The sequence below is a fragment of the Lepidochelys kempii genome, chromosome 1 (genome assembly GCF_965140265.1).
Source record: "Lepidochelys kempii isolate rLepKem1 chromosome 1, rLepKem1.hap2, whole genome shotgun sequence".
NCBI classification, from domain to species: Eukaryota; Metazoa; Chordata; order Testudines; family Cheloniidae; genus Lepidochelys; species Lepidochelys kempii.
In genome coordinates, this window is record NC_133256.1 from 141029553 (window position 1) to 141047147 (window position 17595).

The 17595-nt window shown below is 40.8% G+C and overlaps 1 protein-coding gene across 1 annotated transcript in view; it reads left to right on the top strand.

The window, feature by feature from the left end:
- The window catches only part of PHEX (phosphate regulating endopeptidase X-linked), a 141089-nt gene that overhangs the window by 57433 nt on the left and 66061 nt on the right, over nucleotides 1-17595 (top strand). The window contains exons 10-12 of the mRNA XM_073328113.1: nucleotides 3039-3132; nucleotides 10208-10336; nucleotides 13552-13653. Of these exons, the coding sequence (XP_073184214.1) occupies nucleotides 3039-3132; nucleotides 10208-10336; nucleotides 13552-13653 (325 nt within the window). The remainder of the gene's footprint in view (nucleotides 1-3038; nucleotides 3133-10207; nucleotides 10337-13551; nucleotides 13654-17595) is intronic.

Genomic DNA, 17595 nt, shown 5'->3' on the forward strand with positions numbered 1-17595 from the left:
GCATAACAGTTGCCTCCTTCACACTGGCATTGTGCAGATTAAATAATTTGTAAAGCATTCTGAGAGCCTTAGGTGAATGGCAACACATAAGTGAAAAGTACTATTGTTTTAAACCAAAGTGGTGAAATTAGCCCCTTCTATCTTTATTCTTTTTGTACTTTGTGTACTTGGCCGAAGAAACAAAGAATAGAAGCCAAGGATTGGTAAACAGGTTCAGATAAAATATGAACCCTGCTCTTTCCCACGCTCTTGAAAACAGAATAACCAATCCTCATCCAGAGTTTGAAATGAAACCTTTTTAATTGCTTTATATTTTTGCGTGGCAGGGGATTCAAATACTAGTTCAAAAAGGAAGCACCAGAGATCTCATCAAATAACCCATTCTTGAAAGGTGTCCAGCCCAATTTTGCAGATCCAGTTTCAAATAAGATTTGGATAATCTTTGTGTATTTATCTAAACTGAGTCTCACCTCCATATTGCTGACTTGATAAAAAAGCCACTGAAATAGATGGAACTACTTCCATTGATATCAATGGGCTTTGGATCAGGCCCATTTATGAAGTTCATCCATCACTAATTACATTCCCCACCCTTTTTTTTTTTTTTTAGCTCAGAACAGATTTCCTAACCCATAATCAAGGATAAACACCACCCAAGGTGGAGCAAGAACTGCACACAAAGGAGAATTAAATTTCTGTGGCTTTTAAGTGTTAAATTGTAAAAGGTAATTGCCTTATGGTAGGGGTCTTTCTAAATGGGGTTTTCTCCTTATAAGAATTTCAACAAAAATTAAGCCTTTTATCATTTTAATCCACAAGAATCCTGTAAATACTTTTCTAGATTCTAATAAGATGCAGGGCCTTAATAGTTATTGCAGGAGCATGGACGCAGCCCCGTGAAGCGCTTTGAAACTGATAGATGTGAGGCTTGTGGAAATTAGCTCACTGGCAGAAATTTTACTGAGTAGGCACTTACAGCATACTTCAGTTTGTCATTGCTTAAGGAAACCCTACATTGACCAAACATTTTTTGGGAAACACCTGCTACTTTCTGGTATCATTATTGATCCTGTATTTTTAATGTCTCTGATTCAATTAATTGAATCACGACAAAAAGAACTCTTCCAAGTCTTGTAACCTGAGCTCATGCAAGCTAATCTTCTTGATAACACTATGTATTAGACATGTATATTTCTAATCACTGAAAAAACATCCAACAGACACAATATGTTATATGATTACATGGATATTTACGTACAGGAGGACAGATGATTGCCACATAGATCCTAGTGAAGGGTTACCTCCATGCATGGGATATCACCCCCTGCTCCCCCCATGTGGCAGGAGACTTGGATGTTGCCATGGCACTGTCCCTCTCCCTTCAGGCCCTTGAAGGTCTTTCCACAGTGAGAGAAGATGGGAAAAGGGGAAGCTTGGGAGAAAGTAGTGGTCAGGCTGAGAGTGAAGTCAGGGCAAGTTCTTATTATCCCTGCTCTGACCATATGGATCTTTCCTGGAAGAGGAAGCTTGTATGTGAGGATAGCCACTGTTGGGGAACCTCATGGCTACAGGGCATCCAGTGTCAGTGCTGAGGTAAAGGGATTCCTTGTGGACGGCTTTGGCCTCTTTCAGGTCTCCTGGGTTTGAGGTTTGAGTGGTTTGAGGTTTGAGTGGGCTCCACAGCCCTTGCCCCAGGAAGGCAAATCTTTCCTATGCCTCATAGGATGCTATGGGGAAATATTCACAAGGGAACCTTTAGAGTTTTCCTTATTCCAACCTACCTCCTTCAGTTTTCAATATAGAAGTGGTGCAATCTGTCTGATCATATAATAGAGCTCGTTACTTTATCTTCAGTCATAAATGCTTCCCAAATTATCCTGTTCCCCTTTTCTTAATCATGATGTTTGCTAAATACACTCCAAGTGTATGTGATCAGGGGCAAAATCTTTAGTGAATAAGAGAGTTACTATGATTCACACCTGTGTATGACTGTACCAGAGTGTTTAGGCCATTACTGTAGAATACTTTAGTATTTTTGAGAAGGTGAAATCTAAATTTCTTACCTTGTGTTTTACAGTGCACATATGTCTCAAACAGAAGGTGCTAGTTACCCCTATCACAGTAACCACACACAGTGGACTTGAGAGTGTGTTGTTTAATGTTTAGAGAAGGGGAACAGGAGTTGGGTCTCCTGGGAGGATTGGACAACTCGCTCCTATCTATTTTTCAGTCCCTCTAGTATCTGGGAGCTTAACCTCTCTGTGTTTCAGTTTATCCGTATGCAAAGTGGGGATATTAATATTTGCCTACAGTAATTCTCAGTGTGCTAATGAAGAAATGCTTGTAAAGCACATTGATATTTTCAGATGAAAGGTGCTAATACAAGGGTGACCAGACAGCAAATGCGAAAAATTAGGACACTTTTTTTTCCGGGGGTGAGGGGTTGGGGTTGGGGGGCGTAGCATATTTTCCTATATAAGACAAAGCCCCTAATATCAGGACGTCTGGTCACCCTAGTTAATACCATGTAATGACTATATATGGTAGCTAATTATCCATTATTTTAGTTTCATGATCATTATTTGTAGGTCTTACTAGTAAAGAGAGAGAACCTGCACTTTGATTTACAAGTCAAAAATTATGAGATACCGTGTAGTTTCTGTACAGAGCAGTAAAGTAATTACTGTCACTGCATAGCACTTATGATTTGTGTAAAGAGTACCTAAATGAAAATTGCATTGTAAAAGAGTACAACTATGAACTGTATACATCAGGTTACTAATGTGTTATAAGCATTCTCCAGAAGATGGTTCCTATCATGAAATCAGGCAGTAAATGGCAGTTTTCATGCAATTTCTTCTGTGTAATAGGACTTTATCAATTTGGTCATAGCTCATCATTAATTTTAAAGGTGAAATTTCTCTCATTCCGTTCAAACTGCTCTTTCAGAAAGCCATTCAAATATTGATTCCACAAGTGCTTTGTTGTACATCACAGGGAATTAAATGTTTGATAAATACGTATGTCTGATTTAACAGAACTATTGCCAACTATCTGGTATGGAGGATGGTTTATTCAAGAATATTTAACCTCAGCCGACGTTTTCAGTATAGGTGGCTGGAATTTTCTCGGGTAAGTTTAAAATTTTTCAATTTTTATGATAGGTGAGACTGATAGTGACATTGTGGCATTCTCCAGGGTACAATCTGAACTGTTTAAAGGTGGTGTCTCCTTAACTCTTTAGCCTGGGGTGCCTTTTACACTGCTTTGCTCTCAGAACATCCACTCCTGACCTGTTCACGTAGACTTCAGCATGAAAATTCACTCCCAACTAAATACATGAGTGCTCTGACCAGTCACTCCTGAATTACATACAGGTACACACCCACAAATTCCTAGTCCTAGCCTTGTCTTCCAGAAATTTGTGACTTGAACTGCTCAATATCCTTCTGAACAGTACAAGCTCATAGAAAGTCCATCATTTCATCAAAGGAAAATGATAATGCACCAGCCCTGTTATCCCAAATGGAGTTTCCCCACACACTTTAACCTAACACACAGGTTAAGATAAAACAATAAGATAAGAGTATTAACTACAAAAGAGAGATTTTCAGTGATTACAAATAATGATGCATAAGAACACGGATTGGTTACAAAAGAGTAAAATGCAAACTAATAGCTAATTTAACAAATGAACAAAATTCAAAATGAAGGTTTTTCTCACCATACGTTGCAGTAAATTTCACCAGCTAGGTCTCCTTCCAGCCTGGGGCCCCTCCTCTTAGTTCAGTCTCCTTCAGGTATTCACTGATGTCATGAGCAGAGAGATTTGAGGAGGAGTGAAGTCAGGCATTTTCCCTCCCTTTTTATAATTCAGTTTTTTGTGCTATAAACATCCTTGATGAGTCATGGTGATACACAGCCCATTGTGATTAAATGCAAATTTCTTGTTTACACCTTACAGTTGCTGGAGAATGGCTGCTTACACATTCAATAGACTTTTAACTCCTGGTTTGGGTGTTGGTCTGTCCTTTGCTTCTGAGAAACTGATTTGGGCCTGGTTTTCTTAAACTTGGAGCATGTTACAGCAATAATACATGGTAGAATCTTATAACTTCACATACAATATTGATACACATATCTTATCAGGACAATAATGTTCAGCAGATTATGACATTTCAAATGATACCTCACAAGGCATAATTTGTGCAAAATTTATCATAGTCTTGTAAAAGTGGTGAACATAATAGTATAGACCATCATAGACATCTATTATCTTTGTTGCCTGATGCTTCCAATTAAAAGACCCTGTTTTCAGTTGCTTATAACCTTCCCCAAATAGTTTGGAATGAATTTTACATTCTGGGTGTCTATCTTAGGCTGAATTTCTTCCAAAATATTTCAGTCATCTGTAAGAGAGAGGCTAGGGGGGAAATGAGAACATAAGAATGGCCATACTGGGTCAGACCAAACATCCATCAAGCCCAGTATCCTGTCCTCTGACAGTGGCGAATAGCAGGTGTCCCAAAGGGAATGAACAGACAGGTTATCATCAAGTGATCCATGCCCTGTCACCCAATCCCAGCTTCTGCAAGCAGAGGTTAAGGACACCATTCCTGCCCATCTTGGCTAATAGCCATTGATGGACCTATCTTCCATGTATCTATCTAGCTCCCTTTCAAACCCCGTTATAGTATTGGCCTTCACAACACCCTCTGGCAAGGAGTTCCAGAGGTTGACAGTGCGTTGTGTGAAAAAATACTTTCTTGTGTTTGTTTTAAACCTGCTATCTATTAATTTCATTTGGTGGCCCCTTGTTCTTGTATTATGAGGAGGAGTAAATAACACTTCCTTATTTACTCTCTCTATACCACTCATGATTTTATAGACCTCTATCATATCCCCCCCAGTCGCCTCTTTTCCAAGCTGAAAAGTCCCAGGCTTATTAATCTCTCCGCATAAGGAAGCCGTTCTATACCCCTAATCATTTTTGTTGCCTTTTTCTGAACCTTTTCCAATTCCAATATATCTTTTTTGAGATGGGGCGACCACATCTGCACGCAGTATTCAAGATGTGGGCGTACCATGGATTTATATAGCGGCAATATGATACTTTCTGTCTTATTATCTATTCCTTTCTTGATGATTCCTAACATTCTGTTCACTTTTTTGACTTCCACTGTGCATTGAGTTGCTTATCCCATATTGCTTATCCCAATGGGCTGCTTATCCCATATTAAAAAACTTCCGGCAATTTTTTAAACAGCTCTAGTTCTCTCTCACGCTTTGGAGCAGGGACTCAAAATTTGGCAACAGAGGTGGTCTTTGTGTCAGGGATATGTCTTTTGCCATCCCCATAAACATACTGTATGTCCAAATCCGATCAAGTTATAGGTATGTGCTGAGTAGACTTTGACCAGCTAAAATCTCTAAAGATTCTACCTTCACTGAGCATGGTCAAGCCTCTCTCAGCTTCTAGTGCTGACCGGACTGCACATGCACCATCCCCACAAAGCAACTGAGCATGATCCCTCTTCACATAGCTCCTATGTGTGATCAGACTGCTCAGGTGCATCCCCACAGAACAACTGAGCATGCTTCAGCATAGGTGTTCAGAAGGACTTGCCCTGTAATTACTGCTCCAGACCATGGTGGGTCTGGGCACAGGAACTGACAGCACTGTGCTCATCAATGATCCCCCTGCTGGGTTGGCAAGGAGCCTGGAAGCCATGGTGAGGACAGGAGCCTGGGACTGGTAGCTGAGGTAGAGGCTGGGATTAGGAGCCAGTCAGGAAAATGGGAAGAACTGGGAGCCATTTGGCTGGGGAGAAACACTGAGATCAGGGAGGGAGATTGGATGCACAAGGAGAATGGGAATAAGAATTCATGTGAGGACTCAGGAGTGTAGAGGATGACAGCCTACTACTGTTTCACAGGCAACCTTCATTCTGGCATTTCTTAACTTTTAAATGCTTGACTCTGGAGCATTTTAATGTTCTTCTAATGTAGTTTTTGTGTGTGTAATAGGTCAAAAATCATACAAATCTCTTGTGCATGTACAAACACATGTAATTCTTACCAGATCCAGTAAAAAATGCATATCACTGCAGTAGTGAGAGAAAATGCTAGAGCTCAGAGTAAAAGATTAATACCATATCTCTGATTCCAGGATATGTGTGTTCTGTTCATTTACTTCCAGTCCTCCCTTCTTTTCTTTCAAAGGTCCATATCTATGTAGTTGTATACTCTCCTTTCTGGAAGTAAGATATTAAGTAACAGAGCATGAGTCTGATGACACGTCTTTGGACTCCATCCAATACATGTTTAATTAAGTGCAGGACTTTGGTAACTAAGTATAGAAGAAAAAAAATCAAGTGAGAGATATGCATAATTTCCCCTATATCTTCTTCAGTTATGTTGTGTGAATGTTTGGGGTCTGCTTAAAATTCAATGCCCTGAGATTCCTCAGAAATAGAACAAAGTAAGTTCATCAATTTATTAAGTTTGTGAGCAATTGGAGATTGTGTAAAAATCCAGAGGATGACATACTGTGCATTGTATTATCATAGTCACCTGGTGCTTGATCCAAAGCCCAGTAAATCAGTGAAAAAGCCCCTACTGAAATCTGTAGTGCCCTACTGTACAGAGACTCCCCCCCTACAACACAACATAATAAATAGAATGCACATCACTTGCATTAAAAGCAGTTGCAAAAAAGTAGTGCGCCCTGATCCGGTTTCATTGCATGGTTTATACAGAATTGTAATTTGATCAGCTTTACTCACACCAGAAAACCCCCTTGGTGAATAAATTGTTGACTAATATTTCCATTCATATAAAACAAATGTGAATGGATTTTAATAATATCAAATAGTTACATTAAAACTACATTACAAAAACGATATTACAAAAAACATGGTAATAATTCTGGTTTGAGTTGAACCAACAAAGATACACTGTAGGAAATTGGGGGTGGGGGGGGAGAGTTTTATGGCCTGTGCTATACAGAAAGTCAGACTAGATGATCACAGTTGTCCCTTATGGTTTGGAATCTACTCAAACCAGAATTATTACCATGTTGTTTTGTTTGGCCCCTACACCGAAAAAGCCATTATATGCTCAGCTCTGCTCTAAACTTCCTGCATGGGCACATGGAGTGACCTAAGAGTTTCCCATTTGATAAGTAACATTTGAACATTCTTAGAGTTGGCCAAAAAAAAAAGCACCATCAAATGCATTGTTTTGTGAAAAAGGCAAAAGCTGCAGACTAATGTTACATCACATTCAAACAGGTGGTGTTAGAAAAGCATTTTCTTTCTGAAAAAATGTGAGCAACTGGCTGTCCAATCCCAGCTACATGTTTATTAGTACATCTTTTTATGAGGCACTTCTTGGTGGCCAAGTACAATAGAGTGCTGACCTATAACCAGTCTGGCAGGATATTAAGATCCCAAATGGAACCCTCAGTACAGACAGGCCCCTGAGTGGGCAGCATGCCCCTGCCTGGCAATGGGTTTCAGCCCTGAAGAATATGAATCTTGGCATCAAGAGGTTTAAAATGAAAATGGTTTGTACTTTGCAAAGGAAGGGGAGGGAAAATCACACAATTAATTAAAAGTGGAAGGTCATTTTCATAGGCTGTAAAACCAGACATCACTGCTGAGAAATTGCTTTGTTTATAGTATCAGCCATTTTTCTACACTAGCCATTGTAATGCTAGTAGGACTCATAGCAGGCCAGGCTTGGCCTCAGCTACACCGTATTACCTACCAAAGCTAGATTCAAACCAGTGACTTAAAGCTGGAGAACCCCGTGTCCCATAACTAGCCCTGTAAGCCACAGACTCTCTGGATGTGTGGTTACTTTATAGTAAGTTTAAACTTTACATATTCTTTCCATTTCATTGGGGGAATTATCAAGTGACGTTTACATGATGAGACAAGGCATCAGAGGAAACAAAGATTTCATTTGCCAAAAAAAAAAATCCCTGAACGTGTGTTCGAAACCATTAAAATCTTGAGGATCCCTGTTTTCCTCCATTTTGCACCTTCCTCCTTCCTTGATGGCCATTTTCACATGCCAGTATGTTTTGGGCTGATAAAAGATGAACACAAATCCCTTCAGAGTCCATCAACATTGCTGTTTAATTGACTGGAAAGGGGCTCCATTAAGGGCTTGCCTATACTTATGGCTAAATCAGTACTGCTGTGATCGATGCAGTGTTGATAGCAGAGTGCTCTCCCGTCGACTTCTGTGCTCCACCTCCCAGAGAAGAGTAAGGTAAGTTGGTGGGAGAGCATATCCCATCAATACAGCATGGTGTAGGCATAGCGGTAAGTCAACCTAAGCTACGTCGACTTCATTTACGTAATTTACATAACTGAAGTAGTGTAACTTAGGTCGACTTTACACCTTCAGTGTAGACCAGCCCTGAGTGACTACAGGCATTTCTTCCTTTCCCGATAACAAATTGGGGAGCAGGCCTTGGGGGAGGCTAGCACTCGGCTCCTCCCCTTCTGCCCAAGGCCCACCCCTCTCCCTCTCCATACACCTCACTCCCCTGCCGGAGCCCAGAGCACTCCCACCATAGCCACCGGCCAGCTCAAGCGGCCCCAGAGCCCCCAGCCCGAGCCCTGGAGTGCCGGGTGGACAGCATGCGGGCAGGGCCATGCCGGGTGGACAGCATGCAGGCTCAGCCACCCCCCCACCCCCGCCTATGAGATCCACTGCCCATGGGAGCAGAGCAAGGCTGGCGGGTACAAAGTGGTGGAGGCAATCAATAGATTTTAACTAGCCTACATGCTGACACTTTCTCTCAGCCAAGATACCTCCTCCCGCAACACCACCCGTGAAATTTTTTGTCCCACTGGGATCTGACCGCCTGCTAACTCTCCTCATCCTCAAAGTTTTTCCTCCTCCTATAGCCTAATGCCCAATCCACAAACAAAATCGTGTTTGGTACATTGAAGGGAGTTGTGGTATAATAAAATGGCTAGTCAAAAGATATGCATATGTCAAACATTGACTCTGCAATATTTAAACTTTTTGCCATTACAAATTATTCAATGAAAGGTTAACTTTATCTCCATGGCTTTTTTCTTCTTTTTTTTTGTTCTTTTACTCCAATCTTTCGTTCCTTCTATTATATATATTATCACTTTTCCTCTATTTTTTCAGTACGTTTCGCCTCACTCTTATTTTTCTGATGCTTTTTGCATCTAGCCTCTTCCTTCTACTCATTCTGTATATTCTTGTCTTGCTACTGTGTCTGTTGTCTTTCATTCCCTCTTTCTTACCCTGGACTTTCACTCTACATCCAACTATGCATGTCTCTCTCACAATTGCACACGGCACCTCCTGCTCTCTCTCAGGCACTAGGGCCACTGGTGCCAGAACTGAGGGAACAAGGGGCCACGCCCCCCACTTTTTAACAAAAGAAACAAGCAGAGAATTCATGTCCCTGCAGATTCCCCACCCCCCCACCACCCGCAGAATAATAGATTCTGCCAGGGAGGTGCTGCAATTACACCTTTGCCCACTGGGAATTGCTGGGGGACCATTGCTGGAGGTCCATTGCTGGAGCAGCCAGCCATGGAGGGAGAAAGAGCAGCCACTTTGGCCTTGGCCTCCCCATTTCTACAAAGGTTCCAGTGCCCTATCCTACCTCCCACATTCATGCCCCTCTATACTGTCACGCACATTTGCCCCACTCCCCTCACTCAGCGGTGCCTTGCTACACTCTCACTTTTCTACTTCATTCACATACTCATTGATCGCCTCCACTCGTGCCGGCGCTCTTTCTCACACTGATATTACTGCCCTCCCAGGAATGCCCATGAAGGCATTCAGACTGATGACCTTCCACCTACAGTAGTTCCTACCCCAATCCTTTGCAATCCTACTGGCAGGTCTGGTTCAGAGGAATGGGATTGATCAAAGGAGTTGGATGATTTTGAAGTTGGTGCAGAATGCTGCATCCTGCTCATTAAATGGATAATTAGACATTAAGGAGGCAGATCCTCAGCTGGTGTAAATCCTTTTTGAAGACAACGAAAATGCAGACATAACCTAACATATATAACAGCAGAATCATTTTACTATTTATGTGTGCCTGTTACTTTTCAGAATTTACCATGAGGATACTGAGTTATTTCCATGGTTTTTCTCAAATGGCATGTTCTGATGGTTTATTGTGCAATGCCAACAGGTAATCCAGGGAACTACATCTTTACTGCCTCAGTGGGATAAATGTGTAAACTTTATAGAAGGAGCACTCCCTTATGTCCTTGGCAGGATGTTTGTGGATGTCCATTTTCAAGAAGACAAGAGAGAAATGGTAAGTCCTCCTCAGTCTCTATCTGAAAACTTTTAATTAGTTTATTTCTCCCAGCAGAATAATTTTGAAGTTGAAATTAGCTTTAAAGAGAGACTTTCCACATGCAATGATTTTAAAAATTTCACTTATTCAGTGAAATGGATGGGAGGGAAAAAACAGAACAAAGAAAAGGAAATCCCTCCTTTCCCTCCAGCTAAATTCAGTTGGTGCATTCATTGCCAGTTCAGGCCTTTGAGACAAATATGTAGTTGGATTTAAAAATGTATCCAGATAATTTTTTTCACCATGAATAACACTTGTAGTTATGACTACTAAGATAAGGATAATTCTTGTAGTGCAGGATATAAGGTTCATCAGCAGGTGCCAACTGCCATCATCATTGGAACTGTAGAACACCTTGAGGATCTGATCCAAGACTTCTCAGCTGTGAGGGTCAAGAAGGATCTCCTCTCTGCAAGTGCAGCATTGCACAGTTGTCTATATGCATTCTGAATATCCTACCCAGAAGTTTGAGCAAGCATAGGGAATCCATAACTGATCTCTGTCCCAAATTTTGGGGAAGCTCATATCTAAAGATCGAAACTCAGGATTTGTGATTTGTGAATCAGGCCCAGTCTCCTGATCTAAATTTATTGGCTTGAGTCGATCACAAGTTTCTTCAGCTTCATCTATAGGACCAGGTGTTGGCTGCTGTCAAAGGCAGTAGCCCAAATTGACCAATGGTTTGATTTGGTTTGGCAAAGTCTTTGTTCCTTATATTTTCAATAATGGTCTGATTCCCTTTGTCACTGTTGTAAGCCTTTGTCTTTGAACTAGAATTTCCACTCCAACATCCAACTTTTTCAGCTCCTTGATCGTTCACTGAATTCCTAAAGTGGTGTTTATATTACAGTTTGTTAGGGAAAAAAAACAAGGGGTTTCACAAACCTAGTGTAATGACCTCCAGAAAGGTTTATCTGAGGGCAGGGCTATACTACTGCTTAAGTTGATCTAACCTACGTTGCTCAGGGGTGTGAAAAAGGCACACCCCCTGCCCTCCGAGTGACACAAGTTACAGCGACCTAAGCACTGTCCACACTGGTGCTATGATGGTGGGAGACGCTTTCCCGCTGACATAGCTTCCACCTCTTCTGAAGGTGGCGTAATTATGTCGATGGGAGAGCACTCTCCAGCCGGCATACAGAGTTTTTAGCAGATGTACAGTGGTGCAGCTGCACTGATGTAGCGCTTCCAGAGTAGAGCTGCCCTGAGTGTGAGCACAGAAACAAAATTGGAGGTCATGTTGAATCTGGTTGAAACCTTGAAAACTGTGGCTCTTCAAGTCTATTCTTAATAATTTTTTCTCTTCCTCTTTTTCCATTCATTTCCCCTTTCTTAAACTAGGAAAGCCATTCTGATTTCGAGAACATTTTTTCCTTAGCTAAAGGAGAGTAGGTAGCTATCCATGATAAGAAAATCAGGAGTTATGGATCGTATGGTGTTTTCAGGTTTTAGTCACTGATGATGTCTCATGCCATGCATGCCTTCTCTCTCCTCCTTTTATGAAAAAAAATATTATCTGTGTCTAAATATAGTATTGTTTTTGACCTACAGTCTCTGCAGTGTTTCTTACAGCTATGCCTGAGCAATTTCAGTAATAACTCTGATAATATGAATAGGTTTCTTCTCCCACCCCCAACTGCTACAGCTGGTGCATAAAACCTAAATATACACCAGGGTCCAATTGCAGAGCTTGAGTTTGAACTTGCAACCTCCAAACACAAGGAGTTCACCTCATTAGTGCACTAAGTTAATTGAGTCAGTGCTCTGCCATCAATATTCTTTAAGTTACTTTAGTCCCTTGATGTCGTTTACTGAGATGATTTGGTCATATTTAATGTTTTGTTCTGGTTGTCCTATATTGTCTCTAAAGTAATGAGATATTAAAAAAAGAGGGGAGGAAACTGAATAATAAAGAGGGCAAGTGCTTTCCTTTCATTTTAGAGAGACACACAACAAGCTCAAAATGAGAGTCTGATGCATTCATGGCTGTTCAGCTGAGAACAATGTTTTTCAGGGTCCCTCTACTCCCAAAAGGACATTTTAAAGATACCATCTCTACTGATTAACATGTTGCATGTCCATGTTAATTGACATTTCTGTTTATTTTTAAATTTAACACAGGTGATAAACTTTATATAGTGATATGGTTGAATCCTTAGATTAGTTTTAAATGTCTTTTGCTATTCCAACTTTTAGGCCTAATCCAGCTCCAATAACTTCAGCCCTTTTTTATTGCCATGGTTGTGTCTTTAGTAATTGCCTATGTCTTCAGCCTCACCTGTCAATGCAAGTAGAAGCAATTGACTACAAGCACCTCTGTTGTTCAACTCCCCCAGCCAAATACATAAGACGGATAACATTTCCACTCTTTAGACCAGCAGAATAATCTTTCACTCGGGATCAGATGCCATGGGGTTGCTTGAGGTGTATCATTTTAGGCTATTCTCTAATGTCTCTCCCCCTAGTATCTAAGTGTTGCTATTCCTGTTTTTGAAATTCCGTGACACCTTGTGTAGTCATTTTATACCTGTGCCAAGTGGATGAAACATGCTACCAGACCAGAATTGTGGTGCCAATATAAATTACTATCCAAGGTGCAAAACCAAGGAAAACTGGGCCCAGCTGGGTGTTCAAGCTGCTGCCACCAGCCATATAAACCGTACTTATTTAAATTACAGTAAAAGTCCACAAATGAAGCTAGTTGGATAAATAATAGAGCTCTGCTGTGTGTTTGGGTAAGGATGCAAACAGCCCAAATATGGTTCTTTTGGATGAATGTCAATCAGAAGGAATACTGGGCACTATACGCATGTGATTGGGAAACAAATGGTCAGGAATTTCACAAGACTTCTGCTGTTCTCTCAGCACGTCCATCATGAGCACAAGAAAGGCATTCTCATGATGACTCTTCATTATTGTGTCGTGGAGGGAACAGTAGTCAGAAACTTGTGTAGTGTAGCTGGTAGAGATGAAAATGAAGGCAAGCACTCTGTGACTAGAAAACCCAGGGTTGCGGGAGAGAGGGAGGAAGGTATGTGGGGAAGGAAGGAGACTTGGGTGTCATATAAACAGAGAGAGAGATGTAGTCTTATCCCACAAGTCATTCATATACCCAGTTAGTCTCACAGTCAGTTTCTCATGACTCTCTTTATTGGGGAGAATTTGTTTTGCAGATGGCGGAGTTGACTGAAGGGATTCGCTGGGCCTTTATCGACATTTTGGAAAAGGAAAATGACTGGATGGATGCAAGAACAAAAAGGAAAGCTAATGAAAAGGTAACTGTTGATGTGGGAAAATTAAAATGCTAGGTGAAATCCTGCTGTGTTGAAGTCAATGGAAGCTTTGCCATTAGTTTTAATGCTGTGTTTAAAGTTCCATTTAATTGTTTATTATTTTAGAAATGCACATTGGCAATCTGTTTGTCCAAACTTATAGGATACGGGGCTAGATGGACCTTTGGTCTGACCCAGTATGGCCGTTCTTATGTTCTAATGCTGAGAAACCTGAACTTATACTTTTCTACTGCACGGTTAATTTTGTTACCTCATTTCCTCCCATGTTCACCCTGTTTGTTTTGTCCACTTCTTACACCTGACTGACATGGAGATTGAGAGCTCTCTGGGGAAGGAGCTGTCTTCCTCATTATTTGTCAATACAGTGCCTGCCACAATGATCCTTGATCCTTGAATGGGCTTTCTAGGTTCTACCTTACTACAAATGAATAATACTACTATAAAATATTTTTAAGTTTAGATTGTTTAGGATGTCCAGTACCTGGAAGGAAGAGTCTCCAATTTAGCAATGTGAATATGAAGATGTTATGTCTGGCATCTTCTCTGATGTCACTGTTGGAAGTCTACCCCCTGAAAACAGTACTTCCAAGGGTGATGTTGAGCAATCAGTGAATCAGCAGTCCCCAAATGCAATGATATCACATCATTCTCAAGGCTGGCACTTCCCTTCATGATAACTTAAACATTATGTGACATTATAGTGCAGAGGGTAAATTGGATGTTAGAAGGTACCGAAAGCTTCCTGAACCAGGTCCCTCCATCTCTCACTTACACTATATGAGACATGGAAAGTGATCTCAGAAAACAGGGAGCAGCACACAGAGCAACAATCTGGATTTGTCTACATTGCAAAAAACGACCGCAAGTGTCAGAGCTTGGGTCAACTGACTTGGGCTCACACTCTGGGGCTAAAAATAGCATGTGAACGTTTAGGCTTGGGCTGAAGCTTGGGCTTTGAAATCCAGCAAGGGGGGCTCTCAGAGCCTGGGCTCCAGCCCGAGCCTGAATGTCTATAATGCTATTTTTAGACCTATAGCATGAGCCCACTGAGCCTAAGTCAATTGAACCAGACTCTGAGAATCACTGCCAAGGGGTCGGTATCTCTTTCTCTCTCTCTCTCTTTTTTTTTTTTACAGTGTTGACATACCCTAAAAATGCGTGAATTCACAGGAGGAGAGGATGGGCTCACCATTTTTTTCTCTTTTTACTTATAAAACAGAAAATTTGGTGGCTTTACCAGTATTTATTTACTGGTTTGTTACACAGAAAGTGCATCTGTCTAAATGTGTCCACAATCTGTCATTGCCTGTGTCCATAATGCTGCTGTTATCCTGTCAGAGCTCACAAGTTGAGAGGTTGTTTGGGTCAGTACTTGAGATGAGGAACAACTGCATAAAGTATATTGCTGTGGATACCTAGGTAGCCCTCTGACTTCCGGGTCAGTACTGAGCCAAAGCCCAGCATTATAACAGAGAGTTCTGTGTTGCTGGAGACACCATGTTTCAGATGAAAGGCCAGAAGGAACAACTAGATCATCTAGTCTGACCTTCTGTATAGGGTGACTAGACAGCAAATGTGAAAAATCGGGACGGGGGTGGGGGGTAATAGGAGCCTATATCAGAAAAAGACCCAAAAATCGGGACTGTCCCTATAAAATCGGGACATCTGGTCACCCTACTTCCGTATAACACAGCCCATAGAATGTCACCCAGTTATGCCTGCATTGTGCCAATGACATGTAAAATAACTGCTCTGGCTGCTTGTGGTAATTAAGTGTCTCATGACATTTTTATAAGAATAAGATTGTTAACTTGAGGACAAATCCAACTATGTGTGATTACAATCTGACCTTGGGAAACTCTCATGAGTTCAAATCCACTGTTCTATCCACTTGGCCGTATTATCTCCTGATGACGTATAGTGTAGAGTTGCTGTGTGTAGTTAAACAGCACCAGCATTTTACCCAGAAATGGCTGTATTTCATAAAGCCCATTTTGTCTAGACATAGTTTGTTTAGCTGGGGTTTTTTTGAGTCAGCAAACCACGCTGGAATGAAAGGAGTTAATGGTTGTTGTTTTCCTGTTTATCAGTTCTACTGCAGTAGGTCAGTTTCCCTGGTATTTAGTCCCTTTTTAGTCCATGGGCAGTTGAGTCTGTAGCAGGTTTATTACTTTATTGTGCAAGAGGTAAAAGACCTTTTGTTTGTATGTTTTGGTTTTGTGCATTGAAAATGTTCTTGAAAAAATTCTCTTCTTCTAACATGATCTTGATGGGCTCATATGTCTTTATATTTAGGTGACTCCACTGTATTGCAAATGGCTTGATACGCTTATTGATCACCTCAAAGAGGATACTGCAGATCCTGCTTGTGATAGGGATAGCCTCAATAGTAGCTTCCACATATTTATTGCTGATAGTGCCAGGGGTCAGCTGAACAACAACCTTCTATAAGCCTGAACCAAACCTCACTGAAGTCGATGGAAAGACTCCCATTGATTTAGGCAGGCTTTGGAGTGGATCCCTATGATAGAACCAGTGCCGTAGTTTGGCTTTGGGAGAGCAGCCAGCTCAGTCTAAGTTTTGAAAATTGGCCTTTTTAGCAAGTATTAGCTTATGTGGCCTTCTGAAAACTTCTTCAGCATCCTTGTGCTCTGTATCTCAAGGAATCTCACCTTTCCTCCTGGAATACTCTGGAGTTTTAAGTGTGTTTCTTTCTCTCTGGAATAAGACCACATAATCAAAATCATGTATTCTAATCATTTTAAACCCCTATGCTGTAAGTGTGAATTGAAACCAGTTCTACTGAAAGCAGCCTACCTTTCCCTCCTCCCCCCCCCCCCAAAATAATAAACGAAATACCCAAAGAAATGGATCCTAACACGCTTGGGTGTTGTTTTTTTTAACATGCAATTCTCACTTAATTCTCTGGATGGAGCTCATGGTATTTCTAAAAACCATAGTTAAGTCAGAGTCTAGTATCTGGCACCAGGTTGCTTTCATATTCTGTTTCCTTTTTCTTCTGTTAGTCTTGTTTTATTGTACTCTATTTGGCTGTAATCAAGGATTTGTTTATACTGTTCCTGTCAATCCTCTGAGTCTTAGATGGAGGCCTCTGATTTTTCTCTTTTTAAAACCCATTTTACTTCCTGTTCTCACTTTTTAAACTCCCTATTTTGTGAGGGTCATTACATTTTCCCTTCATTTTTTAAGTATAGCTAAATTATTCAGAGGAGTTCAGCTCAATGGGTGTCTTTGGCATGTGCTGTATGCATTATGTTAGTCATGCGGAGAGATACCTCTTCAATAGCTCTTGTGCTGGGCCAGCTCTGAGTCACCTTGCAGCCTGTTGGGAAAGCTAACAAATGTGCAAAAAGGACCTTTTCTTTTTCTGACAATGAAAGTGTTGATAGCGGGCTACTATATCAGCCTAATGATACTGACAGCTGCATTTCCTAAGGATAGACCTGCAGAGAAAAAAGAGCATCCAAAATTGAAACTACATCAACATGACTTTTGTAATCGTGTTAATGATGAACCTAATTTTTAAAATCGTAATTTATTGCTGCTTCTTCAAAAATGATAATTCACTGGCAGATGATCATTGTGAGAAGTAAACTATAATAATGTTTCTTGGGCACTGGCAGGATTAATTAATTTTTTGCTCACTCCTTTGTTTTCCTCCCCTAAAATGCACCTTGTACTTGAGTTTAATCTGGGGCTTGACAGTAAGATTCAAGACCTATATACACAAACATATTTTCTAAAAGTATGAAAATTTACTGCTTCTTATGAAGTTATTTTATTTGTCTAGATGAAGACTACTTTTTAAATTTTAAGTACAAATAACAAGCCCAAAAATCTTGTGCTTCTGTAATAAGACCTTTCTGTAACATAATTAACCTTTCTAGGTTACAGAGCACAAAT